This window comes from Pezoporus occidentalis, unplaced genomic scaffold, assembly GCF_034315485.1.
Source record: "Pezoporus occidentalis ecotype Australia unplaced genomic scaffold, CSIRO_AGI_Poc_V1 ctg549, whole genome shotgun sequence".
In the NCBI taxonomy this organism is placed as follows: domain Eukaryota; kingdom Metazoa; phylum Chordata; class Aves; order Psittaciformes; family Psittacidae; genus Pezoporus; species Pezoporus occidentalis.
In genome coordinates this window covers 32,541-60,382 of record NW_026915887.1, presented here as the reverse complement: position 1 = coordinate 60,382, position 27,842 = coordinate 32,541, and the positions used below count along the sequence as shown (strand labels likewise).

At 55.5% G+C, this 27,842-nt stretch overlaps 2 protein-coding genes and 1 long non-coding RNA gene across 3 annotated transcripts in view; 1 reads left to right on the top strand and 2 right to left on the bottom strand.

The window, feature by feature from the left end:
* Positions 1–1,257: 1,257 nt before the first annotated feature.
* On the bottom strand, positions 1,258–11,784 carry LOC134173683 (superkiller complex protein 2-like; the record flags this gene model as incomplete). Its single annotated transcript, XM_062637950.1, has 10 exons — positions 11,776–11,784; positions 10,353–10,565; positions 8,914–9,024; positions 8,352–8,463; positions 7,675–7,793; positions 6,050–6,187; positions 4,729–4,857; positions 3,984–4,088; positions 2,256–2,397; positions 1,258–1,384 (listed from the first exon to the last, which is right to left on the bottom strand). Coding segments are annotated over exons 1-10 (1,205 nt in total), but the record flags the coding sequence as incomplete, so codon positions are not given.
* Positions 11,785–13,751: 1,967 nt separating this feature from the next.
* Positions 13,752–27,842, top strand: part of ARHGEF1 (Rho guanine nucleotide exchange factor 1) — a 40,753-nt gene continuing 26,662 nt past the window's right edge. Inside the window, exons 1-9 of the mRNA XM_062637949.1 lie at positions 13,752–13,756; positions 14,298–14,327; positions 15,072–15,174; positions 16,530–16,623; positions 18,222–18,273; positions 22,479–22,633; positions 23,167–23,313; positions 25,756–25,844; positions 27,406–27,477. Of these exons, the coding sequence (XP_062493933.1) occupies positions 13,752–13,756; positions 14,298–14,327; positions 15,072–15,174; positions 16,530–16,623; positions 18,222–18,273; positions 22,479–22,633; positions 23,167–23,313; positions 25,756–25,844; positions 27,406–27,477 (747 nt within the window). The remainder of the gene's footprint in view (positions 13,757–14,297; positions 14,328–15,071; positions 15,175–16,529; positions 16,624–18,221; positions 18,274–22,478; positions 22,634–23,166; positions 23,314–25,755; positions 25,845–27,405; positions 27,478–27,842) is intronic.
* LOC134173681 (uncharacterized) lies at positions 19,615–20,175 on the bottom strand. Its single transcript, XR_009968353.1, has 2 exons — positions 19,934–20,175; positions 19,615–19,764 (listed from the first exon to the last, which is right to left on the bottom strand). It is a non-coding gene; the product is annotated as an uncharacterized LOC134173681 (long non-coding RNA).

The following is a 27,842-nucleotide window of genomic DNA, read 5'->3' as shown; positions in this document are numbered from 1 at the left end:
CAATGGGGTTTCCCCTAAATGGACCCCCCCATAGACCCCACTAATGGGGGTCCCCCCCCATAGACCCCAATAATGGGGTTTCCCCCCCAAAGGAACCCCTCCATAGACCCCACTAATGGGGCTCCCCCCCCCCCATAGACCCCACTAATGGGGCTCCCCCCCACCCCCCCATAGACCCCCTAATGGGGTTCCCCCCCCCCATTAATGGGGCATAGACCCCACTAATGGGGTTTCCCACCCATTGACCCCCCCATAGACCCCACTAACGGGGCTCCCCCCCCCCCCATAGACCCCACTAATGGGGTTCCCCCCCCACAGACCCCACTAATGGGGCTCCCCCCACCCCATAGACCCCACTAATGGGGTTTCCCCCCAATGGACCCCCCCATAGACCCCCTAATGGGGTTCATAGACCCCACTAATGGGGTTCCCTGCCCATAGACCCCACTAATGGGGCTCCCCACCCCATAGACCCCACTAATGGGGTTCCCCCCCCATAGACCCCACTAACGGGGCTCCCCACCCCATAGACCCCACTAATGGGGTTCCCCCCCAATGGACCCCCCCATAGACCCCACTAATGGGGCTCCCCCCTCATAGACCCCATTAATGGGGCTCCCCCCCCCACAGACCCCACTAATGGGGTTTCCCCCCCAATGGACCCCCCCATAGACCCCACTAATGGGGTTCCCCCCCATAGACCCCACTAACGGGGCTCCCCCCACCCCATAGACCCCACTAATGGGGTTCCCCCCCCATAGACCCCACTAATGGGGTTCCCCCCTCCATCCCTTCACCCCATAGACCCCAATAATGGGGTTCCCCCCCATAGACCCCACTAATGGGGTTCCCCCCCCCACAGACCCCACTAATGGGGTTTCCCCCCAATGGACCCCCCCATAGACCCCACTAATGGGGTTCCCCCCCCATAGACCCCACTAACGGGGCTCCCCACCCCATAGACCCCACTAATGGGGCTCCCCCCCCCATAGACCCCATTAATGGGGCTCCCCCCCCACAGACCCCACTAATGGGGTTTCCCCCCCCAATGGACCCCCCCATAGACCCCACTAATGGGGTTCCCCCCCCATAGACCCCACTAACGGGGCTCCCCACCCCATAGACCCCACTAATGGGGTTCCCCCCCCATAGACCCCACTAATGGGGTTCCCCCCTCCATCCCTTCACCCCATAGACCCCACTAATGGGGTTCCCCCCCCATAGACCCCACTAACGGGGTTCTCCCCATAGCCCCACCTGTCCCGGTGCTGGTTGCGGGGCCGCAGCTCCTGCAGCAGGGTTTCGGGGTTCACCTTCAGGGTCTTGGCCGTGACCCCCCCAAAATCCTCGGCCTGGAGCTGCTCCAAAGCGTGGCCACAGGGACCTGGGGGGGGGGGGGGGGAACACCCCAAAATTGGGGGACCCCAAAAAAACCCCCCCCCCATAAGGGCCAATGGAGCCCAAAGGGGATCTAACCCCCCCCTTCTAGGACACATGGTACAGCCCAAACCCTGCCATAGGGCTCAATGGGACCCCTAAGCCCCCCCCTCAAGTCCCCCCCATAGGGCCCCTCCGTGGGGCTCACTGCGACCCCTAAGTTCCCCCCATAGGAGCCCTCCATAGGGACCCCCAATAATGGAGCCATGGGGTCAAGGGGGATCTAAACCCCCCTATAGAGCACATGGTACAGCCCAAACCCCCCCATAGGGCTCAATGGACACCCCCAACCCCCTATAGGGCACCCCAACCGCCCCATAGGGCACAATGGGCCCCCCCAACCCCCCCATAGGACACAATGGACCCCCCATAGGACACAATGGGACCCCCCAACCGCCCCATAGGACACAATGGACCCCCCATAGGACACAATGGGACCCCCCAACCGCCCCATAGGGCACAATGGACCCCCCAACCCCCCCATAGGACACAATGGACCCCCCCAACCCCCCCATAGGACACAATGGACCCCCCATAGGACACAATGGACCCCCCAACCCCCCCATAGGACACAATGGACCCCCCATAGGACACACCCCCCCAAGCCCCCCATAGGACACAATGGACCCCCCCATAGGACACAATGGACCCCCCAACCGCCCCATAGGACACAATGGACCCCCCCCAACCCCCCCATAGGGCACAATGGACCCCCCCAACCCCCCCATAGGGCACAATGGACCCCCCCAACCCCCCCATAGGACACAATGGGACCCCCCAACCCCCCCATAGGGCACAATGGGCCCCCCGGGCCGTACCATCGGGCACGAAGAGGCGGGTGAGCAGCAGCTCCTCGGGGAGGGGGGCATCGGGGGGCAGGGGGGGCTCCCCCCCCCCCTCGGGGGGCTTCTCGGTGAGCACCAAGGTGGTGAAAACACGGCCTGAGGGGCTCTGGGTGACCTGGGGGGCAATGGGGGGCAATGGGGTAATGGGGGGCAATGGGGGAATGGGGGGCAATGGGGGCAATGGGGGGCAATGGGGGGCAATGGGGTAATGGGGGGCAATGGGGGCAATGGGGGGGAATGGGGGGCAATGGGGGGCAATGGGGGGGCAATGGGGGGAATGGGGGGCAATGGGGGAATGGGGGGCAATGGGGGGCAATGGGGGGCAATGGGGGGCAATGGGGTAATGGGGGGAATGGGGGCAATGGGGGAATGGGGGGCAATGGGGGGAATGGGGGGCAATGGGGGGAATGGGGGAATGGGGGGAATGGGGGGAATGGGGGGCAATGGGGGCAATGGGGTAATGGGGGACAATGGGGGGAATGGGGGAATGGGTCAATGGGGTAATGGGCAGCAATGGGGGGAATGGGGGGGAATGGGGGGCAATGGGGTAATGGGGCAATGGGGGTAAGGGGGGTAAGGGGGGAATGGAGTTAATGGGGCAATGGGGGGAATGGGGGGAATGGGGGGCAATGGGGGGGCAATGGGGGGAATGGGGGGCAATGGGGGCAATGGGGGGCAATGGGGGGATGGGGTAATGGGGGGAATGGGGGAATGGGGGGAATGGGGGTCAATGGGGGAATGGGGGGAATCAGGGGAATGGGGGTATTTTAAGGAGAGTTTGGGGTATTATGGGTGATTTTGGGTGATTTTGGAGTGTTGGGGGGCGGTTTTGGGGTGGTTTTGGGGAGGTTTTGTGTGTTTTGGGTGATTTTGGGGTTGTCGTGGGTGATTTGGGGTAATTTTGGGGGTGGTTTCGGATGCTTTAGGTGATTTTGAGTTGGTTTGGGGTGGTTTGGGAGTGTTTCGGGGTGTTTTGGATGATTTAGGGGTGGTTTTGAGCAATTTCGGGGTGTTTTGGGTGTTTTTTGTTTTTCGGGGTGTTTTGGGTGATTTGGGGGCGGTTTTCAGTGATCTGGGGGTGTTTCTGCGTGTTTGGGGTGTTTTGGGGGTGTTTTGGGTGATTTTGGGGTGTTTTGGGTGATTTTCGGGTGTTATGGGTGATTTTCGGGTGTTTTCGGGGTGTTTTCGGCTGATTTTGGGGTGTTTTTCGGGTGTTTTGGGTGATTTTGGTGTGTTTTGAGTGACTTTGGGGTGTTTTTGGGGTGTTTTGAGTGATTTTTGGGTGTTTCAGGGTGATTTTGGGGTGGTTTTGGGGTGTTTTGGGATATTTGGGGGTGTTTTGGTGATTTTGGGCTGTTTTGGGGGTGTTTTGGGTGATTTTGGGGTGTTTGGGGTGATTTTGGGCTGTTTTGGGGGTGTTTTGGGTGATTTTGGGGTGTTTTTGATGTGATTTGGGTGATTTTGGGCTGTTTTGGGGCTGTTTTGGGTGATTTGGGGTTATTTTGGGGTGTTTTGGGTGATTTTGGGGTGTTTCAGGGTGATTTTGGGGTGTTTTTTTGGTGTTTTGGGTGATTTGGGGGTGTTTTGGGTGATTTTGGGGTGTTTTGGGTTATTTTGGGGTGTTTCAGGGTGATTTTGAGGTGTTTTTGGGGTGTTTTGGGTGATTTTGGGCTGTTTTTGGGGTGTTTCGGGGCCCGGTACCTGCAGGATGAGCCCCATCGCGTTGCGGTGCCTCCGGGTGCTCACCACCAGCACCCGCCCGGGGCTCAGCACCCGCAGCCCGGCCACGGAGTCCGCCAAGCGCCGCTGCGGGGACCCCTCTCCGGTCACACCAGAGCCCCATAGAGACCCATAGAGACCCCATAGAGCCCCATAGAGACCCATAGAGCCCCATAGAGACCCCATAGAGCCCCATAGAACCCACAGAGACCCCATAGAGCCCCATAGAGACCCCATAGAGCCCCATAGAGCCCCACAGAGCCCCATAGAACCCATAGAGCCCCATAGAGACCCCATAGAGCCCCACAGAGCCCCATAGAGCCCCATAGAGCCCCACAGAGCCCCCATAGAGCCCCACAGAGCCCCCATAGAGCCCCATAGAGCCCCATAGGCCCCATAGAACCCCATAGACCCCATAGAGCCCCCACAGAGCCCCATAGCGCCCCATAGAGCCCCATAGAGCCCCATAGAGCCCCATAGAGCCCCATAGAGACCCCATAGAGCCCCATAGAGCCCCATAGAGCCCCCATAGAGCCCCCACAGAGCCCCATAGAGACGTCACAGAGCCCCACAGAGCCCCATAAAGACCCCATAGAGCCCCAGAGCCCCACAGGGCCCCATAGAGGCCTCCCCGACCCCTCTCGCCCGCCCCACTTCCGGTCCCGCCCCCCACTTCCGGTCCCGCCCCACTTCCGGTCCCGCCCCCCACTTCCGGTCCCGCCCTCACCATGAGCTCCTTCCGGTCCCTCCGCAACGCCCCCACGGCGTCGTGGTAGCGCCCGACGTCACTTCCGGGGCGGGGCTCCGGCTGCGCAGAGAGCGCCCCCTGCAGCTCGGTCACGCGGCGAGCCTGAGCCTGAGGTCACGTGGGGTCACTTGGGGGGGGCAATGGGGGGCAATGGGGTTCAATGGGGGGCAATGGGGGGCAATGGGGTTCAATGGGGCTCAATGGGGTTCAATGGGTCTCAATGGGGTTCAATGGGGCTCAATGTGGTCTATAGGGCTCAATGGGTGTCAATGGGGTTCAATGGGGCTCAATGTGGTCTATAGGGCTCAATGGGTGTCAATGGGTGTCAATGGGGTCAATGGGGCTCTATGGGTCTCTATGGGTCTCAATGGGGTTCAACGGTGTCAATAGCGTTGAATGGGGCTCAAGGGGGTGTAATGGGGGGGCTCAACGGGTCTCAATGGGGTTCAATGGGGCTCAATGTGGTCTATAGGGCTCAATGGGTGTCAATGGGTCTCAATGGGTGTCAATGGGGCTCTATGGGTCTCTATGGGTCTCAATGGGGTTCAACGGTGTCAATAGCGTTCAATGGGGCTCAATAGGGCTTAATGGGTATCAATGGGGCTCAGTGGGGTTCAATGGGGCTCAGTGGTTCTCAATGGGTTCAGTGGGTCTCAATGGGTCTTAATGGGGTTCAGTGGTGTCAATGGGGTTCAATGGGGCTCAATGGGGCTCAATGGGGTCAATAGGGCTCAATGGGGCTCAGTGTGGCTCAATGGCATCAATGGGTCTCAATGGGTCTCAATGGCATCAATGGGTCTCAAGGATGTCAACGGGTGTCAATGGTGTCAATGGGTCTCAATGGGGCTCAATGGGGCTCAATGGGTGTCAATGGGTGTCCATGGGTCTCAATGGGGTCTATCGGTCTTCATGGGTCTCAATGGGTCTCAATGGGGTTCAGTGGGTCTCAATCGGTCTCAATGGTGTCAATGGGTCTCAATGGTGTCAATGGGTCTCAATGGGGTTCAATGGTCTCAATGGGTCTTAATGGGGTTCAGTGGGTCTCAATGGGTCTCAATGAGGTTCAATGGTGTCAATGGGTCTCAATAGTGGGTCTCAATGGGTCTCAATGGTGTCAATGGGTCTCTATGGCTCTCTATGGGTCTCTATGGGTCTCAATGGTGTCAATGGGTCTCTATGGCTCTCTATGGGTCTCTATGGGTCTCAATGGTGTCAATGGGTCTCTATGGCTCTCTATGGGTCTCAATGGGTCTCTATGGGTCTCTATGGGTCTCTATGGGTCTCCGTGGGGCCCACCCACCTCCTGCTCGCGGCGCAGCGGGAACTCGGCGTAGCTCCGGCGCAGCAGGTCCTGAACGCGCAGCTCCTGCGCCCGCAGCACGTTCAGGATCATGGGGTAGGTGAGGCGGAACTGGGACTGCAGGCGTGTGGGGCGGCCCTGCCGGGCGGGGAACACGCTAAGCACACGCTAAGAACACGCTAAGGACATGCTAAGGACATGTCATGGGGTAGGTGAGGCGGAACTGGGACTGCAGGCGTGTGGGGCGGCCCTGCCGGGCGGGGAACACACTAAGCACACGCTAAGAACATGCTAAGGACACGCTGACACGCTAAGCACACACTAAGGACACGCTAAGGACACGCTAAGGACACGCCGACACGCTAAGGACATGTCATGGGGTAGGTGAGGCGGAACTGGGACTGCAGGCGTGTGGGGCGGCCCTGCCGGGCGGGGAACACGCTAAGCACACGCTAAGAACATGCTAAGAACACGCTGACACGCTAAGGACATGCTAAGGACATGTCAAGGGGTAGGTGAGGCGGAACTGGGACTGCAGGCGTGTGGGGCGGCCCTGCTGGGCAGGGAACACGCTAAGGACACGCTAAGAACATGCTAAGGACACGCTGACACGCTAAGCACACACTAAGGACACGCTAAGCACACGCTAAGGACACGCTGACACGCTAAGGACATGTCAAGGGGTAGGTGAGGCGGAACTGGGACTGCAGGCGTGTGGGGCGGCCCTGCCGGGCGGGGAACACGCTAAGGACACGCTAAGGACACGCTAAGAACACGCTAAGGACACACTGACACGCTAAGGACATGTCATGGGGTAGGTGAGGCGGAACTGGGACTGCAGGCGTGTGGGGCGGCCCTGCCGGGCGGGGAACATGCTAAGCACACGCTAAGCACACGCTAAGGACATGTTACGGGTACAGTAAGGACACGCTAAGGACATGTTAAGGATACAATAAGGACACACTAAGGACAGGTTAAGGACACGCTAAAGACACATTAAGAACATATCAAGGACACACTAAGGACATGTTACGGACACACTAAGGACACGTTAAGGATACAATAAGGACACACTAAGGACACGTTAAGGACACATTCAGGACACGCCAAGGAAACGCTAAGGACATGCTAAGGACTTGCTAGGGACACGGTAAGGACACACTAAGGTCACGCTAAGAACATGCTAAGGACACGTTCAGGACATGCTACAGACACATGAAGGACACACTAAGCACATGTTAAGTACACGCTAAGGACAGGTTAAGGATACGCCAAGGTCACGCTAAGCGCTCGCTAGGGACACGGTAAGGACACGCTAAGTACACGCCAAGGACACAGTCACGACATGTTAAGGACACACTAAAAACATGCTAAGGACACGTTAAGGACGCATTAAAGACACACTAAGCACACGCTAAGGACATGTTACAGACACGTTAAAGACACACTAAGGACATGTTAAGGACACGTTAAGGACACACTAAGGACACGTTAAGGACACACTAAGCACACACTAAATACATGTTACAGACACATTAAAGACATGCTAAGGACACACCAAGGACACGCCAAGGACAAGCCAAGGACACGCTAAGGACACGCTAAGGACACGCTAAGGGGCTCACCAGCATCATGCGGTGCAGGTCGGGCAGGTCGGGCACGCTGCCCCGGCACAGGATGATCACGGTGCCCATGGCATCGAGCCCCCGGCGCCCGGCACGTCCGGACATCTGAATGTACTCACCTGTGGGGCAGCCCCATAGAGACCCATCGAGACCCCATAGAGACCCAGAGAGACGCCAGAGAGGCCATAGAGACCCATAGAGACCCATAGAGAGACTCACAGAGACCCCATAGGAAGCCCATAAACACCCAGAGTGACCCCATAAAGACCCATAGAGACCCCATAGATTCCCACAGCAACCCATAACTACCCCATAATGATCCCACAGGACCCCATAGTGACCATAACTACCCCATAGAGCCCCATAGTGACACATAGCGACACCATAGTGACACCATAGAACCCCACAGCACCCCATAACTAGCACATAGTGACCCATAGCGCCCCATAACTACTCCATAGTGAACCACAGAGCCCCATAGCGCCCCATAACTACCCCATAGTGACCCATTGAGACCCATAGAGACCCACAGAGAGCCCATAGAGCCCCATAGAGGCCCCATAGAGCCCCATAGAGACCCCATAGAGCCCCATAGGGCCCCATAGAGCCCCATAGAGGCCCCATAGAGGCCCCATAGAGCCCCATAGAGACCCCATAGAGCCCCCCTTGCCCCCCACCTGGCAGCAGGTCCCGGAAGTTGTTCCCGTCGTGCTTGCGGATGGAGTCGAAGACGACCGTGCGGGCCGGCATGTTCAGCCCCATAGCGAAGGTCTCGGTGGCAAAGAGCACCTGGGGTGGGGCAGGACCCATAGAGACCCCTTAGAAACCCATAGAGAGCCATAGAGACCCATAGAGAGCCATAGAGACCACAGGTACCCATAGAGCCCCATAGAGAGCCACAGAGCCCCATAGAGATCATAGAGACCCATAGAAACCCCATAGAGACCATAGAGCCCTATAGAGACCATAGAGCCCCATAGAGGCCACAGAGACCCATAGAGACCCTAGTGATGCACAGAGACCCATAGAGACCATAGAGCCCCGTAGAGCCCCATAGAGCCCTGAAGAGCCCCATAGAGCCCCATAGAGACCATAAAGACCCATAGACCCCACAGAGAGCCATAGAGCCCCATAGAGCCCATAGTGATGCATAGAGACCCATAGAGCCCATAGAGCCCCGTAGAGACCCATAGAGCCCCATAGAGAGCCATGCCTGCCCCACGGCTGCCCCACACACACCTTGACCAGCCCTTGGCTGAAGAGCATCTCCACGACCTCCTTGAGCAGGGGCAGGACCCCCCCGTGGTGCACCCCGATGCCCCGCTGCAGCAGCTCCCCAATGGCCACCACCTGGGGGACAGAGACCCATAGGGACCCATAGAGACCCATAGAGACCCATAGACCCCATAGAGACCCATAGGGACCCATAGAGACCCATAGAGACCCACAGAGACCCCATAGAGACCCCATAGAGACTCACAGACCCCCATAGAGCCCCATAGACCCCTATAGAGACCCCATAGAGCCCCATAGAGAGCCCATAGAGCCCCATAGAGACCCTATAGAGACCCCATAGATCCCCATAGAGCCCATAGAGACCCCATAGAGACCCCATCGAGACCCCATAGAGAGCCCATAGAGCCCCATACGGACCCCATAGATCCCCATAGAGACCCATAGACCCCATAGCGACCCGTAGAGACCCATAGAGACCCCACAGAGCCCCATAGAGACCCCATAGAGCCCATAGAGATCCATAGAGAGATACCCATAGAGACCCCATAGAGCCCCATAGAGCCCCATAGAGCCCCTTAGAGCCCCATAGGGCCCCATAGAGACCCCATAGAGACCCATAGAGACCCCATAGAGCCCCATAGAGCCCCATAGAGCCCATAGAGCCCCATAGAGCCCCATAGAGCCCCATAGAGACCCCATAGAGACCCCATAGAGACCCCATAGAGACCCCATAGAGCCCCATAGAGACCCCATACAAACCCATAGAGCCCCATAGGTACCATAGAGACCCCATAGAGCCCCATAGAGACCCCATAGATCCCCATAGAGCCCCATAGATCACCACAGCGCCCCATAGAGACCCCATAGAGCCCCATAGAGCCCCATAGAGCCCCATAGAGCCCCACAGAGCCCCATAGAGACCCCATAGAGACCCCATAGATCCCCATAGACCCCCATAGAGCCCCATAGAGCCCCCATAGATCCCCATAGATCCCCATAGAGCCCCCATAGAGCCCCATAGAGCCCCATAGAGCCCCATAGAGCCCCATAGAGCCCCATAGAGACCCCATAGATCCCCATAGAGCCCCATAGAGACCCCATAGAGCCCCCATAGATCCCCATAGAGCCCCATAGAGAGCCCATAGAGCCCCACAGAGACCCATAGAGACCCCATAGAGCCCCATAGAGACCCCATAGAGCCCCATAGCGCCCCATAGAGCCCCACAGAGCCTCATAGCGCCCCATAGAGACCCCATAGAGCCCCACAGAGACCCCATAGAGCCCCATAGTGCCCCATAGAGACCCACAGCGCCCCATAGAGACCCCATAGAGCCCCATAGAACCCCATAGAGACCCCATAGCGCCCCATAGATCCCCATAGCGCCCCATAGAGCCCCATAGATCCCCATAGAACCCCCCAGAACCCCCCCCAAGCGCCCCACCTGGGGCAGGCGCCGGTCGGGGGCCTTGAGGCGGGCGAGGCAGCGCTGGAGGAAGAGGCGGCTCCGCTGGCGCTCGCCGGGGGTCAGGAGCTCGGTGGGGCCCAGGGCGGCGGCGTGGGAGTCGCAGCGCCCGCGCGAGAACGTGAAGGCCACCACGGGGAGCTGCCCCCGAGCCTGCAGCAGCCCCAGCAGCCCCTGCCACAGCCCCCGCTCCTGGGGGGCACGGGGGGGTTAGGATGCAGGGTCTGGAGGGGGCGCTATGGGGTGCTATGGGGTGCTATGGGGTGCTATGGCGCTATGGGGTGCTATGGGGTGCTATGGGGTCTCTATGGGGTGCTATGGGGTCTCTATGGGGTGCTATGGGGTGCTATGGGGCGCTATGGGGCGCTATGGGGGGGGGGGGGTTAGGATGCAGGGTCTGGAGGGGGCGCTATGGGGCGCTATGGGGTGCTATGGGGTGCTGTGGGGTGCTATGGGGTGCTATGGGGTGCTATGGGGTGCTATGGGGTGCTATGGGGTGCAATGGGGTGCTATGGGGTATTATGGGGTGTTACAGGGTGCTATGGGGTGCTATGGGGTGCTATGGGGTGCTATGGCGCTATGGGGTGCTATGGGGTGCTATGGGGTGCTATGGGGTGCTATGGGGTCTCTATGGGGTGCTATGGGGTCTCTATGGGCTCTATGGGGCGCTATGGGGCTCTATGGGGCGCTATGGGGCACTATGGGGTGCTATGGGGCGGGCTATGGGGCGGCTATGGGGGGCTATGGGGTGCTATGGGGAGCTATGGGGTGCTATGGGGTGCTATGGGGGCTATGGGGTGCTATGGGGTGCTATGGGGACTATGGGGTGCTGTGGGGCTATGGGGGGGTTATGGGGTGCAGGGTCTGGAGGGGGCGCTATGGGGTGCTATGGGGTCTCTATGGGCTCTATGGGGCGCTATGGGGCTCTATGGGGCGCTATGGGGCACTATGGGGCGCTATGGGGTGCTATGGGGTGCTATGGGGTGCTATGGGGTGCTATGGGGCACTACGGGGGGGGTTAGTTCACAGGGTCTGGAGGGGGCGCTATGGGGCGCTATGGGGAGCTATGGGGTGCTATGGGGTGCTATGGGGTGCTATGGGGTGCTATGGGGTGCTATGGGGTGCTATAGGGGTGCTATGGGGTGCTATGGGGTGCTATGGGGTGCTATGGGGTGCTATGGGGTGCTATGGGGCTATGGGGTGCTATGGGGGCTATGGGGTGCTATGGGGTGCTATGGGGTGCTATGGGTTGCTATGGGGCGCTATGGGGTGCTATGGGGTGCTATGGGGAGCTATGGGGCGCTATGGGGAGCTATGGGGTGCTATGGGGTGCTATGGGGCGCTATGGGGTGCTATGGGGCACTGTGGGGTGCTATGGGGTGTTATGGGTGCTATGGGGTGCTATGGGCATCTATGGGTGCCATAGGGCACTGTGGGGTGCTATGGGGCGCTATGGGGCGCTGTGGGGTGCTATGGGGTGCTATGGGGTGCTATGGGGTGCTATGGGGCGCTATGGGGCGCTATGGGGCGCTATGGGGTGCTATGGGGCGCTATGGGGCACTATGGGGTGCTATGGGGCACTATGGGGCGCTATGGGGGAGAGGGAGGAAGGGAGGGGTTAGGTCGCAGGGTCTGGAGGGGGCGCTATGGGGTGCTATGGGGTCACTATGGGGGCTATGGGGTGCTATGGGGCGCTATGGGGAGCTATGGGGTCTCTATGGGGTGCTATGGGGTGCTATGGGGCACTATGGGGGGAGAGGGAGGAAGGGGGGGGTAGGTCACAGGGTCTGGAGGGGGTGCTGTGGGGTGCTATGGGGCACTATGGGTTCTATGGGGTGCTATGGGGTGCTATGGGGGGCTATGGGGCGCTATGGGGGGGCTATGGGGAGCTATGGGGGGCTATGGGGGGCTATGGGGCTATGGGGTGCTATGGGGCGCTATGGGGGATGGGGCACTATGGGGGGGGTTAGGTCGCTATGGGGGTCTGGAGGGGGCGCTATGGGGCTATAGGGGCTATGGGGCGCTATGGGTGCTATGGGGGCTATGGGGCGCTATGGGGTGCTATGGGGCGCTATGGGGCGCTATGGGGTGCTATGGGGTGCTATGGGGCCTATGGGGCGCTATGGGGAGCATGGGGTGCTATGGGGCGCTATGGGGTGCTATAGGGGGCTATGGGGTGCTATGGGGTATGGGGTCCTATGGGGGGCTATGGGGTGCTATGGGGTGCTGTGGGGTGCTATGGGGTGCTATGGGGCGCTATGGGGCACTATGGGGGGAGAGGGAGGAAGGGGGGGTTAGTTCGCAGGGTCTGGAGGGGGCGCTATGGGGCGCTATGGGGCGCTATGGGGTGCTATGGGTATCTATGGGTCTGTAGCTATGGGTCTGTATCTATGGGTCGCTATGGGGCAATATGGGTCTGTATCTATGGGGCGCTATGGGGTGCTATGGGGTGCTATGGGGCGCTATGGGGTGCTATGGGGCGCTATGGGGTGCTATGGGGTGCTATGGGGCACTACGGGGGGGGTTAGTTCACAGGGTCTGGAGGGGGCGCTATGGGGCGCTATGGGGCACTATGGGGCGCTATGGGTCTATGGGGCGCTATGGGGCGCTATGGTTCTATGGGGAGCCATAGGCCGCTATGGGGTGCTATGGGTCTATGGGGTGCTATGGGGCACTATGGGGGGCTATGGGGTGCTATGGGGTCATGGGGTCTAGGGGGCGCTATGGGGTGCTAGTGGGGTCTGGGGGTTATGGGGTGCTATGGGGTCGCTATGGGGTGGGGGGGTGCTATGGGGCACTATGGGGCCCTATGGGGGGCTATGGGGGGGGGCGCTATGGGGTGCTATGGGGGGCTATGGGGCAGTATGGGGGGGCTATGGGGTGCTATGGGGTGCTATGGGGTACTATGGGTGCTATGGGGTCCATGGGGTGCTATGGGTGCTATGGGGTGCTCTGGGGTGCTCTGGGTGCTATGGGGTCCATGGGGTGTCTATGGGGTCTAGGGTGTCTATGGGGCTATGGGGTCTATGGGGTTTAATGGAGGTCTAAAGGGGTCTATGGGGGGCTATGGGGTGCTATGGGGCACTATGGGGGGCTATGGGGTCAATGGGGCGCTATGGGGGGCTATGGGGCGCTATGGGGCGCTATGGGGCGTTAATGGGGGTCTACAGAGGTCTATGGGGGGCTATGGGGTGCTATGGGGCGCTATGGGGGGCTATGGGGTGAATGGGGTCAATGGGGTCTATGGGGTCTATGGGGGGCTATGGGGTGCTACGGGGCGCTATGGGGGGCTATGAGGTCAATGGGGCGCTATGGGGTCTACGGGGTCTATGGGGGGCTATGGGGTGCTATGGGGGGCTATGGGGTCAATGGGGCGCTATGGGGTCAGTGGAGGGCTATGAGGCGCTATGGGGTCAATGGGGTCTATGGGGTCTATGGGGGGCTATGGGGTGCTATGGGGCGCTAAGGGGGTCTATGGGGTCAATGGGGGTCTATGGGGGTCTGTGGGGTCTATGGGAGTCAATGGGAGTCAATGGGGGGCTATGGGGTGAATGGTGTCAATGGGGTCTATGGGGTCTATGGGGGGCTATGGGGTGCTATGGGGTCAATGGGGTGAATGGGGGTCTATGGGGGTTAATGGAGGTCTACAGGGGTCTATGGGGGGCTATGGGGCACTATGGGGCACTATGGGGTCTATGGAGTCTATGGGAGTCAATGGGGGGCTATGGGGTCTATGGGGGTCTGTGGGGTTAATGGAGGTCTATAGGGGTCTATGGGGGGCTATGGGGCGCTATGGGGTGCTATGGGGGGCTAGGGGGTCTATGGGGTGAATGGGGGTCTATGGGGTTTAATGGGGTCTATGCGGCTCTATGGGGTCTATGGAGGTTCCCAGTTCCCCCATTGACCCTCCTCTTCCTCTCCCAGTCTGACCATTTCCTCTGATGAAGAGAAGAGGTGAATGGGGGGCGCTATGGGGCATCTATGGGGTCTCTATGGGGTCTCTATGGGTCCCTATGGGTCTTTATGGGTCCCTATGGGTCTCTATGGGTCTCTATGGGTCCCTATGGGTCTCTATGGGTCTCCATGGGTCTCTATGGGGTCTCTATGTGGTCTCTATGGGGTCCCTATGGGTCTCTATGGGTTCTCTATGGGGTCTCCATGGGTCTCTATGGTGTCTATGGGGTCTCTATGGGTCTCTGTGGGGCTCTATGGGGTCCCTATGGGATCTCTATGGGTCTCCATGGGTCTCTATGGGGTCTCTATGGGGTTCCTATGGGATCTCTATGGGTCTCTATGGGTCTCTATGGGTCTCTGTGGGGCTCTTTGGGTCTCTATGTGGTCCCTGTGGGTCTCTATGGGGTCTCTATGGGTCTCTATGGGTCTCTGTGGGGCTCTATGTTTCTCTATGGGTCTGTGTGGGTCTCTATGGGGTCTCTATGGGTCTCTATGGGTCTCTATGGGGTCCCTATGGGTCTCTATGGGTCTCTATGGTGTCTATGGGGTCTCTATGGGTCTCTATGGGTCCCTATGGGTCTCCATGGGTCTCTATGGTGTCTATGGGGTCTCTATGGGTCTCTATGGGGCTCTATGGGGTCCCTATGGGTCTCCATGGGTCTCTATGGTGTCTATGTGGTCTCTATGGGTCTCTATGGTCTCTATGGGGCGCTCTGTGGGTCAGGCTCATGTCCCCCCCCCCAGCTCCGCCATCTTTGGCGCCATCGTCACCTACATGAAGCACTTGGGGGTCAGAGCCAAGGGGAGCGAAGGGAAGAAATCCCGGAGCCACTTCTTCCGGAAGAAGGTGGGGACCCCCCATTGAGCCCCATTGACCCCCATTGACCCCCATTGAACCCCATTGAGACCCACTGACCCCCATTGACCCCCATTGAGCCCCATTGACCCCCATTGAGCCCCATTGAGCCCCGTTGATTCCCATTGACCCCCATTGAGCCCCATTGAGCCCCATTGAGCCCCATTGAACCCCATTGAGCCCCATTGAGCCCCATTGAACCCCATTGAGCCCCATTGAGCCCCATTGACCCCATTGAGCCCCATTGACCCCCATTGAGCCCCATTGAGCCCCATTGACTCCCATTGAGCCCCATTGAGCCCCATTGACTCCCATTGACCCCCATTGAGCCCCATTGAACCCCATTGACCCCCATTGAGCCCCATTGAGCCCCATTGACCCCCATTGAACCCCATTGAGCCCCATTGACCCCCATTGAGCCCCATTGGCCCCATTGACCGCCATTGAGCCCCATTGACCCCCATTGACCCCCATTGAGCCCCATTGAGCCCCATTGAACCCCATTGACCCCCATTGAACCCCATTGACCCCCATTGAGCCCCTTTGAGCCCCATTGTCCCCATTGCCCCCCATTGCCCCCCATTGTCCCCATTGCCCCCCATTGACCCCTATTGACCCCCATTGACCCCATTGACTCCCATTGACTCCCATTGACCCCAATTGACCCCCATTGACTCCCATTGACTCCCATTGACCCCCATTGACCCCCATTGAGCCCCATTGCCCCCCATTGACCCCCATTGAGCCCCTTTGAGCCCCATTGAGCCCCATTGAACCCCATTGAACCCCATTGACCCCCATTGACCCCCATTGAGCCCCATTGACCCCCATTGAGCCCCATTGACCCCCATTGACCCCCATTGAGCCCCATTGACTCCCATTGACTCCCATTGAGCCCCATTGACTCCCATTGACCCCCATTGACCCCCATTGACTCCCATTGACCCCCATTGACCCCCATTGACCCCCATTGACCCCCATTGAGCCCCATTGACCCCCATTCAACCCCATTGACCCCCATTGACCCCCATTGAGCCCCATTGAGCTCCACTGGACCCCATCAATCCCATTGGACCCCATTGAACCCCACTGACTCCCATTGCCCCCCATTGCCCCCCATTGCCCCCCATTGCCCCCCATTGCCCCCCATTGACCCCCATTGACCCCCATTGACCCCCATTGAGCCCCATTGACCCCCATTGACCCCCATTGCCCCCCATTGCCCCCCATTGACCCCCATTGACCCCCATTGACCCCCATTGAGCCCCATTGACCCCCATTGACCCCCATTGCCCCCCATTGCCCCCCATTGACCCCCATTGCCCCATTGCCCCCCATTCCCTCAGCATTCCGGTGCCCGGAAGCCGGAGGAGCCGCAGGGCCGGGCCCGCCGGGGGTTCCTGCTGCCGGGGGGGGCGCTGTGGGGCCGGGACCCCCAGGGTGAGTATGGGGGGGAAGGGGGGGGGCTTGAACACCCCCCAAGTCCCTTTAAAACCCCTTAAAACACCCCAAAAATGCCCAAAATAGCCCCAAAACATCCCATAATAAACCAAAAATACCCCAAAATAACCTAAATAACCCCAAATACCCCAAAACATCCCATAATAACTCAAAAATACCCCAAAATAACCTAAATAACCCCAAAATACCCCCCAAATATCCCATTATAACCCCAAAATACCCAAAAATAACCTAAAATACCCCAAAACATCCCATAATAACCCCCAAATACCCCCAAAACATCCCATAATAACCCCAAAATACCCAAAATACCCTAAAATAACAGAAAATACCCCCAAACATCCCATAATAACCCCCAAATACCCAAAAATACCCTAAAATAACCGAAAATACCCCCAAAACATCCCATAATAACCCCAAAATACCCCAAAATACCCTAAAATACCCCAAAATACCCCCAAACATCCCATAATAACCCCAAATACCCCCAAAACATCCCATAATAACACCCAAATACCCAAAAATACCCTAAAATAACCCGAAATACCCCCAAAACATCCCATAATAGACCCAAAATACCCCAAAACATCCCATAATACCCCCAAAACATCCCATAATAACCCCAAAATACCCCAAAATACCCTAAAATAACCCAAAATACCCCAAAACATCCCATAATAACCGAAACCACCCCAAAATAACCCAAAATAACCCAAAACACCCCAAAATGACCTAAAACACCCCAAAATGTCCCAAAACACCCCAAAATGATCCAAACCACCCCAAAAATGACCCAAAACATCCTAAAATAACCCAAACACCCCAAAATGACCCCAAAATGATCCAAAACACACCAAAAATGACCCCAAAACACCCCAAAAATGACCCAAAACACCCCAAAATGACCCAAAACACCCTAAAATACCCCAAACACCCAAAAATGACCCCAAAATGATCCAAAACACACCAAAAATGACCCCAAAACACCCCAAAATGACCTAAAACACCCCAAAATGACCCAAAACACCCCAAAATGACCCCAAAACGCCCCCAAATGACCCCAATACCCTAACCCCCCCCAAAATGACCCAAACCACCCCAAAATGACCTAAAACGCCCCAAAATAACGCAAAACACCCTAAAATAACCCAAAATGACCCCAATTGACTCCAAACACCCCAAAATGACCTAAACCACCCCAAAATAACCCAAAACATCCCAAAATGACCCAACCCCCACAAAATGACCCCAAATGACCCCAAACCGACCCAAAACTCCCCAAAATGACCTAAAACACCCCAAAATAACCCCAAATGACCCAAAACACCCCAAAACGACCTAAAACACCCCAAAATAACCCCCAAAAAACCAAAACAACCCAAAACACCCCAAAATGACCCAAAATACCCCAAAATGTCCTAAAACACCCAAAAACTCCCCAAAATGACCCAAACCACCCCAAAATGACCCAAAACACCCCAAAATGACCCCAAATGCCCCAAACCACCTTAATCCAGCCCAAAATGACCCAAACCCCCCCAAATCTGCCCCCCACCCCCCCCCCATTCCCATTGCAGCCCCCGAGGGCCGGCACGGCAAAGGCAGCGAGAGCGAAGGTAACGACCCCCCATAGAGCCCCATAGAGCCCCATTGAGCCCCATTGAGCCCCATAGAGCCCCATAGAGACCCATAGAGCCCCATAGAGACCCATAGAGCACATAGAGACCCATAGAGCCCCATAGAGCCCCATAGAGCCCCATTGAGACCCATAGAGCCCCATAGAGACCCATAGAGACCCATAGAGACCCATAGAGACCACATAGAGACCACATAGAGACCCATAGAGACCCATAGAGACCCCATAGAGACCCCATAGGGACACATAGAGACCCATAGAGACCCCATAGAGACCCATAGAGACCCCATAGAGACCCATAGAGACCCATAGAGACCCATAGAGACCCCATAGAGACCCCATAGAGACCCATAGAGACCCCATAGATCCCCATAGAACCCATAGAGGCCCATAGACTCCCATAGCACCCCATAGATCCTCATAGCACCCCATAGAACCCATAGAGATTGAGCCCCATAGAGCTCCACAGAATCCGTTGAGCCCCATAGAATCCATTGAGCCCCATAGAGCCCCATAGAGCCCCATTGAACCCATTGAGCCCCATTGAACCCATTGAGCTCCATTGAGTCCCATTGAGCCCCATTGAGCCCCATAGAGCCCCATAGAGCACCATAGAGCCCCATTGAGCCCCATAGAGACCCATAGAGCCCCATTGACCCCATTGAACCCATTGAACCCATTGAGCCCCATAGAGCCCCATAGAGCCCCATAGAGCCCCATTGAACCCATTGAGCCCCATTGACCCCATTGAGCTCCATTGAGCCCCATAGAGCCCCATATAGCCCCATTGACCCCATTGACCCCATTGAGCCCCATAGAGCCCCATTGACCCCATTGAGCCCCATTGAGCCCCATTGAGCCCCACAGAAACCCATTGCCCCCCATTGCCCCCCATTACCCCCATTGACCCCCCATTACCCCCCCATTGCCCCCCATTGCCCCCATTGCCCCCCATTGCCCCCCATAGCCCCCCATTGCCCCCAATGGGTGACCCCAAGGTTCTGACCCCCACCCCCCCCATTGCCCCCCACCTGCCCCATAGGGGACAAGGCCCCCCCCCCGGACAAGAGGGGCCCGAAGGGGGCGGATTGACCCCCATTGAGGGGCGTGGCCCGGGCCCCCCATTGGGGGGCAGCGCCCCCATTACCCCCATTGACCCCCATTGCCCCCCATTGCCCCCCATTGCCCCTCAGCCCCCCCCCCCAGGCCGATGGATCCCCCCAGGGGGACGCAGGTTGACCCCCATTGGAGGCACCCCATTGAGCCCCATTGAGCCCCATTGAAACCCATTGAGCCCCATTGAGCCCCATTGAAACCCATTGAAACCCATTGAGCCCCATTGAGCCCCATTGAAACCCATTGAGCCCCATTGAGCCCCATTGAGCCCCATTGAGCCCCATTGAAACCCATTGAAACCCATTGAGCCCCATTGAGCCCCATTGAAACCCATTGAGCCCCATTGAGCCCCATTGAGCCCCATTGAACTGCATTGAACCCCATTGAGCCCCATTGAGTCCCATTGAACCCCATTGAGCCCCATTGAACCCCATTGAGCCCCATTGAGGCCATTGATCCCCATTGGCCCTCATTGAACCCCATTGAACCCCATTGATGCCATTGAGCCCCATTGACCCTCATTGAGCCCCATTGAACCCCATTGACCCCATTGATCCCCATTGAACCCCATTGAAACCCATTGAGCCCCATTGATTCAATTGAGCCCCATTGATTCCCACTGAACCCCACTGAACCCCATTGACCCCATTGACCCCCATTGAACCCATTGACCCCATTGATCCCCATTGAACCCCATTGAGCCCCATTGAACCCCACTGAAACCCATTGAGCCCCATTGATCCAATTGAACCCCATTGATTCCCACTGAACCCCACTGAACCCCATTGATCCCATTGCCTCCCATTGATCCCATTGCTCCCCATTGCCCCCCATTGCCCCCCATTGCCCCCCATTGATCCCATTGCCCCCCATTGATCCCATTGCCCCCCATTGCCCCCCATTGCCCCCCATTGACTGCCATTGAACCCATTGCCCCCCATTGCCCCTCATTGCCCCCCATTGCTCCCCATTGCCCCCCATTGCCCCCCCATTGCCCCCCATTGCCCCCCATAGATCCCATTGCCCCCATTGTCCCCCATTGCCCCCATTGTCCCCCATTGCCCCCCATTGCTCCCCATTGCCCCCCATTGCTCCCCATTGCCCCCCCCCCCATTGCCCCCCAGCACCCCCATTGGAGGGGGCTGGGAATTGCCCCCCCCCCCCCATCCCCCCAAACCCCCCCCCCAGTGCCCCCCAAAATCACCCCCAAATCACCCCAAAAACAGACCCAAATCCCCCCTAAATCACCCCAAAAACAGACCCAAATCAACCCTAAATCACCCCAAAAACAGCACCCAAATCAGGGGGCTGGGAATGAGAGGTGAAGCACCCCACCCCCAGACCCAAATCACCCCAAAACCAGACCCAAATCACTGCAAATCACCCCAAAAACAGCCCCAAATCACCCCAAAACAGACCCAAATCACCCCTAAATCACCAGAAAACCAGCCCCAAATCACTGCAAATCACTCCAAAACAGACCCAAATCACCCCTAAATCACCCCAAAAACAGACCCAAATCACCCCAAAAACAGACCCAAATCACCCCCAAATCACCCCAAAAACAGACCCAAATCACCCCTAAATCACCCCAAAAACAGACCCAAATCACCCCAAAAAAAGACCCAAATCACCCGTAAATCACCCCAAAACAGACCCAAATCACCCCAAAACCAGACCCAAATCACTGCAAATCACCCCAAAAACAGACCCAAATCACCCCAAAAACAGACCCAAATCACCCCCAAATCACCCCAAAAACAGACCCAAATCACCCCTAAATCACCCCAAAAACAGACCCAAATCACCCCTAAATCACCCCAAAAACAGACCCAAATCACCCCAAAAACAGACCCAAATCACCCCCAAAACAGACCCAAATCACTGCAAATCACCCCACAAACAGACCCAAATCACCCCAAAAACAGACCCAAATCACTGCAAATCACCCCAAAAACAGACCCAAATCACCCCAAAAACAGACCCAAATCACCCCTAAATCACCCCAAAACAGCCCCAAAACCCTGCAGATCACCCAAAACCAGCCCCAAATCACTGCAAATCACCCCAAAATCACTGCAAATCACTGCAAATCGCCCCCAAAACACCCCAAATCACTGCAAACCACCCCAAAATCACTGCAAATCACTCCAAAATCACTGCAAATCACCCCAAAATCACTGCAGATCACCCCCAAACCACACCAAATCACTGCAAATCACTCCCAAAATCCCTGCAAATCACTCCCAAAATCACTGCAAACCACCCCAAAATTACCCCAAAACCACCCCAAATCACTGCAAATCACTTCAAAAATCACTGCAAATCACTCCAAAAAATCACTGCAAATTACTCCAAATGCCCCAAAATCACTGCAAATCACCCCAAATGCCCCAAAATCACTGCAAATCACCCCAAAACCACACCAAATCACTGCAATTCACTCCAAATGCCCCAAAATCACTGCAAATCACCCCAAAACCACACCAAATCACTGCAATTCACTCCAAATGCCCCCAAATCACCCCAAACCACCCCAAAACCACCCCAAATCACCCCAAAATCACTGCAAATCACTGCAAAAACCACTGCAAATCACTCCCAAACCACCCCAAAACCACCCCAAATCACTGCAAATCACTTCAAAAATCACTGCAAATCACTCCAAAAATCACTGCAAATCACTCCAAATGCCCCAAAATCACCGCAAACCACCCCAAAACCACCCCAAATCACTGCAAATCACTCCCAAAATCACTGCAAATCACTCCCAAAATCACTGCAAATCACTCCAAATGCCCCAAAATCACTGCAAATCACCCCAAAACCACACCAAATCACTGCAAATCACTCCAAATGCCCCAAAATCACTGCAAATCACCCCAAATCACCCCAAAATCACTCCAAAAATCACTGCAAATCACTCCCAAACCACCCCAATTCTCCCCCCCCCCCCATTGAGACCTATCGGGGGGCTCTATAGGAATACATAAGGATATATATGGGGGGGGGGGTTGGGTTTATGGGGGTGCTGCTTTGTGACCCCTCCCCCCCTCTCTCTTTTACCCCGCCCCTCCCCCAGCCCGGAGGTGGGGGGGGAGCCCCCAGGCTCCTTCCTGCCCCTCCCCCCCCCCCCGGAGGCGGAGCCGGAGCCGGAGCCTTGGCGGGTCCTGGTCCCCCCCCCCGTGCTGCAGGGGCTGAGCAAGAGCGAGCGCCGGCGCCAGGAGGTCATCGATGGTGAGCGACGGACACAAAACACCCCAAAAACAGCCAAAAACAGCCCCAAAACAGCCAAAAAACACCCCAAAACAGCCCAAAACACCCCAAAAACACCCCAAAACACCCAAAAACCACCCCAAAAACAGCACAAAACCACCCCAAAACAGCCAAAAACACCCAAAAACCCACCAAAACAGGCCAAACCAGCCCCAAAACACCCCGAAACACCCCAAAACCAGACCAAATTGCCCCCAAAATAGCCAAAAATGGACCTAAATTGCCCAAAATCAGCCCAAAATGAACCCTCCCCATATCCCCCCTATACCCCCCAATATCCCCCCATGTCCCGCCATATCCCCCCATACCCCCCATAGCCCCCCCATATCTCCCCATATCCCCCCATACCCCCCCATTCCCCCCCATATCCACCCCATATCCCCCTCATATCCCCCCATATCCCCCCCATACCCCCCCAAACCCCCCCATTCCCCCCCATATCCACCCCATAGCACCCCCCCCATAGCCCTATAGCGCCCCCCTTGTGTCCGCAGAGCTGGTGCTGACCGAGGGGGCCCACGTGCGGGTGCTGCGGGTGCTGCTGGAGCTCTTCTATGGCCCCGCCCTGCGGGGGGGGTTCTTCCCCGCCCCCGACCTGCACAACATCTTCCCCGGCCTCGAGGACCTTGTGGAGGCGCACGGTGAGAGATGCAAAATACCCCCAAAACACCCCAAAAACGGCCAAAATACACCCAAAAATGGCCAAAATCGACCCAAGAATGGCCAAAATCGACCCAAAAATGGCCAAAATCGACCTAGGAATGGCCAAAATACACCCAAAAATGGCCAGAATCGACCCAAGAATGGCCAAAATCGACCTAGGAATGGCCAAAATACACCCAAAAATGGCCAGAATCGACCCAAGAATGGCTAAAATCGACCCCAAAATGGCCAAAATACACCCAAAAACAGCCAAAATCAACCCAAGAATGGCCAAAATCGACCCAAGAATGGCCAAATACACCTAAAACCGGCCAAAATCGACCCAAAACCAGCCAAAATACACCCAAAACTGGCCAAAATTGACCCAAAACTGGCAAAAATACTAAAAATGGCCAAAATACACGCAAGAATGGCCAAAATCGACACAAAAATGGCCAAAATCGACCCAAAATGGCCAAAATACACCCCAAAACCGCCCTCACCCCCCCCACGATGGTGGTGATGAGATGATGGATGATGATGATGACGACGATGATGATGACGACGATGATGGTGACGTTGATAACGATGATGATGATGTGACGATGACGATGATGACGATGACAATGACGATGACAATGACGATGACGATGATGACGATGATGATGACGACAATGACGACGATGACGACGATGATCGTGATGATGACGACAATGACGATGACGACAGTGACGATGATGACGATGACAACAATGGATGACAATGACGATGACCATGATGACGATGACGACGACGATGCATGACGATGATGGATGACAATGATGATGGATGACAATGACGATGATGATGACGATGACGATGACGACAATGACGATGACAACGACGACGATGACAATGATGATGGATGACAATGACGACGATGACAATGACGATGACGACAATGACGATGACAATGATGATGGATGACGAAGACGATGATGATGGATGACAATGGCGATGGCGACGATGACGATGACAATATGATGGATGACGATGACGACGATGGATGACAATGACGATGACAATGACGATGACGACAATGACGATGACGACGATGACAATGACGATGACGACAATGACGATGACGATGACGACGATGACGACGACGATGATGATGGATGACAATGACGATGATGATGCTGATGATGACGACAATGATGATGACGATGACAACAACGATGATGATGGATGACAATGACGATGATGACAATGACGATCACAATAACGACGATGACGATGACGACGATGTCGATGACGATGATGCCGATGCCGATGCCAATGATGCCGATGATGGATGATGATGATGGATGACGATGACGACGATGATGACGATGACGACGATGACGACGATGATGATGACGATGACGACGATGGATGCCAATGATGACGATGATGGATGACGATAACGACGATGACGACGATGATGATGATGGATGACAATGACGATGATGATGCTGACGATGACGACGATGACGACAACGATGATGACGATGACAATGACGATGACGATGACGATGACGATGACGATGACAATGATGATGGATGACGAAGACGATGATGATGGATGACAATGACGATGACAACAATGACGATGACGATGATGATGACAATGACGATGACGACAATGACGATCACAATGGCGATGATGACGATGACGACGATGACGATGCCGATGATGCCGATGCCGATACCAATGATGACGATGATGGATGACGATGACGACGATGACGACGATGATGGTGGATGACAATGACGATGACGATGATGACGATGACAACGATGATGCCGATGCCGATGCCAATGATGCCGATGATGGATGATGATGATGGATGACGATGACGACGATGATGACGATGACGACGATGACGACGATGATGATGACGATGACGACGATGACAATGATGGATGACGATGATGATGATGATGCTGACGATGACGACGATGACGATGATGATGCTGACGATGACGACGATGACGACAACGATGATGACGATGACAATGACGATGACGATGACGATGACAATGACGATGACGATGACGATGACAATGATGATGGATGACGAAGACGATGATGATGGATGACAATGACGATGACAACAATGACGATGACGATGATGACAATGACGATGACGACAATGACGATCACAATAACGACGATGACGATGACGACGATGTCGATGACGATGATGCCGATGCCGATGCCAATGATGACGATGATGGATGACGATGACGACGATGACGACGATGATGGTGGATGACAATGACGATGACGATGATGACGATGACAACGATGATGCCGATGCCGATGCCAATGATGCTGATGATGGATGACAATGACGACGATGATGACGATGACGACGATGATGATGACGATGACGATGAAGATGATGCCCCCCCCCCAGCTCTGTTCCTGGGCAGCCTCAGGCGGCGGCAGGAGGAAAGCGGCTTCGTCATCGGGGCCATCGGGGACCTGCTGCTGGCGCGGGTCAGAGCCTGCCCTTAGCGTGTCCTTAGCGTGTGCTTAACGTGTCCTTAGCGTGTGCTTAACGTGTCCTTAGCGTGTGCTTAATGTGTCCTTAACATGCCCCTAACGTGTCCTTAGCTTGTCCTTAACGTACCCTTAGCATGTGCTTAACATGTCCTTAACGTGTTCTTAGCATGTGCTTAAGGCATCCTTAACATATCCTAAGCATCCTTAAACGTTTCCTGTGTTCTAAGCATGTTATCACATGCCCTAAGCATGTTTTCACGTGTCCTAAGCATGTTTTCACATGTTATCCTGTGTTCTAAGTATGTTATCATGTGTTGTCATGTGTCCTTAATGTGTTATCCCATGTCCTAAGCGTGTCCTACGTGTGCTATTGCGTGTCCTAAGCGTGTTATCACACGAGTCATGTGTCCATAGTGTGTTATCCCGTAAGCATGTCCTGTGTTATCCCATGTTCTAAGCATGTTCTAAGTATGTTATCACGTGTCCTAACCATGTTATCACGCTATCATGTCCTAAGCATGCTATCACGTGTTAGCACGTCTCAAGCATGTTATCACATGTAGTCACGTTTTAAGCATGTTATTCTGTGTCCTAAGTGTGTTATTGTGTGTCCTAAGCATGTTATCATGTGTCCTAAGTGTGTTATCACCTGTCCTAAGCATGTTATCACTTGTCCTAAGCATGTTATCACGTGTCCTAAGCATGTTATCGCATGTTCTAAGCATGTTATCACATGTCCTAAGCATGTTATCACTTGTCCTAAGCATGTTATCACTTGTCCTAAGCATGTTATCACCTGTCCTAAGCATGTTATCACTTGTCCTAAGCATGTTATCACGTGTTATCACATGTTCTAAGCATGTTATCACATGTTCTAAGCATGTTATCACTTGCCCTGTTTATCACCTGTTCCCAAAGCATGTTATCACCCCCAAAACCGCCCAAAACGTCCAGGTACACAAAATCCTAAGCATGTTATCACTTGCCCTAAGCATGTTATCACTTGTCCTAAGCATGTTATCACCTGTCCTAAGCATGTTATCACGTGTTATCACATGTTCTAAGCATGTTATCACATGTTCTAAGCATGTTATCACACACCAAAACCGCATGTTCCACCCCCCAAAAAACATAAATCACGGCGACCCCAAAATCGACCCCAAAAACACTAAAATCGCCCAAACTAGCCCCAAACTAGCCCCAAAACACCCAAGACCCAAAAGCATCGCAAGGACGCGCGCTTCAACCACCTCATCCAGGTACCCAAAACACCCCAAAACCGCCCAAAATGCCCCAAAATCACCCCAAAAAACCATAAAACACCCCAAAATACCCCAAAATCGACCCCAAAAACACTAAAATCGCCCAAACTAGCCCCAAACTAGCCCCAAAACACCGAAGACCCCAAAGCATCACCAGGATGCGTGCTTCAACCACCTCATCCAGGTACCCAAAACACCCCAAAACCGCCCAAAATGCCCCAAAATCACCCCAAAAAAACATAAAACACCCCAAAATACCCCAAAATCGACCCAAAAACCACTAAAATTGCCCAAACTAGACCCAAACTAGCCCCAAAACACCCAAGACCCAAAAGCATCGCAAGGACGCGCGCTTCAACCACCTCATCCAGGTACCCAAAACACCCCAAAACCGCCCAAAACGGCCCAAAATCACCCCCAAAAAACATAAAACACCCCCAAATACCCCAAAATCGACCCAAAAACCGCTACAATCGCCCAAACTAGACCCAAACTAGCCCCAAAACACCCAAGACCCAAAAGCATCATAAGGATGCGTGCTTCAACCTCCTCATCCAGGTACCCAAAACACCCCAAAACGGGCCAAAATCGCCCAAAATCAACCCAAAATGACCCAAATTAACCCAAAATGACCCAAATTAACCCAAAATTACCCCAAATAACCCAAATTACCCCAAAATAGCCCCAAGCCCAGCCCCTGAACCCCAAAGCATCACCAGGGATGCGTGTTTCAGCC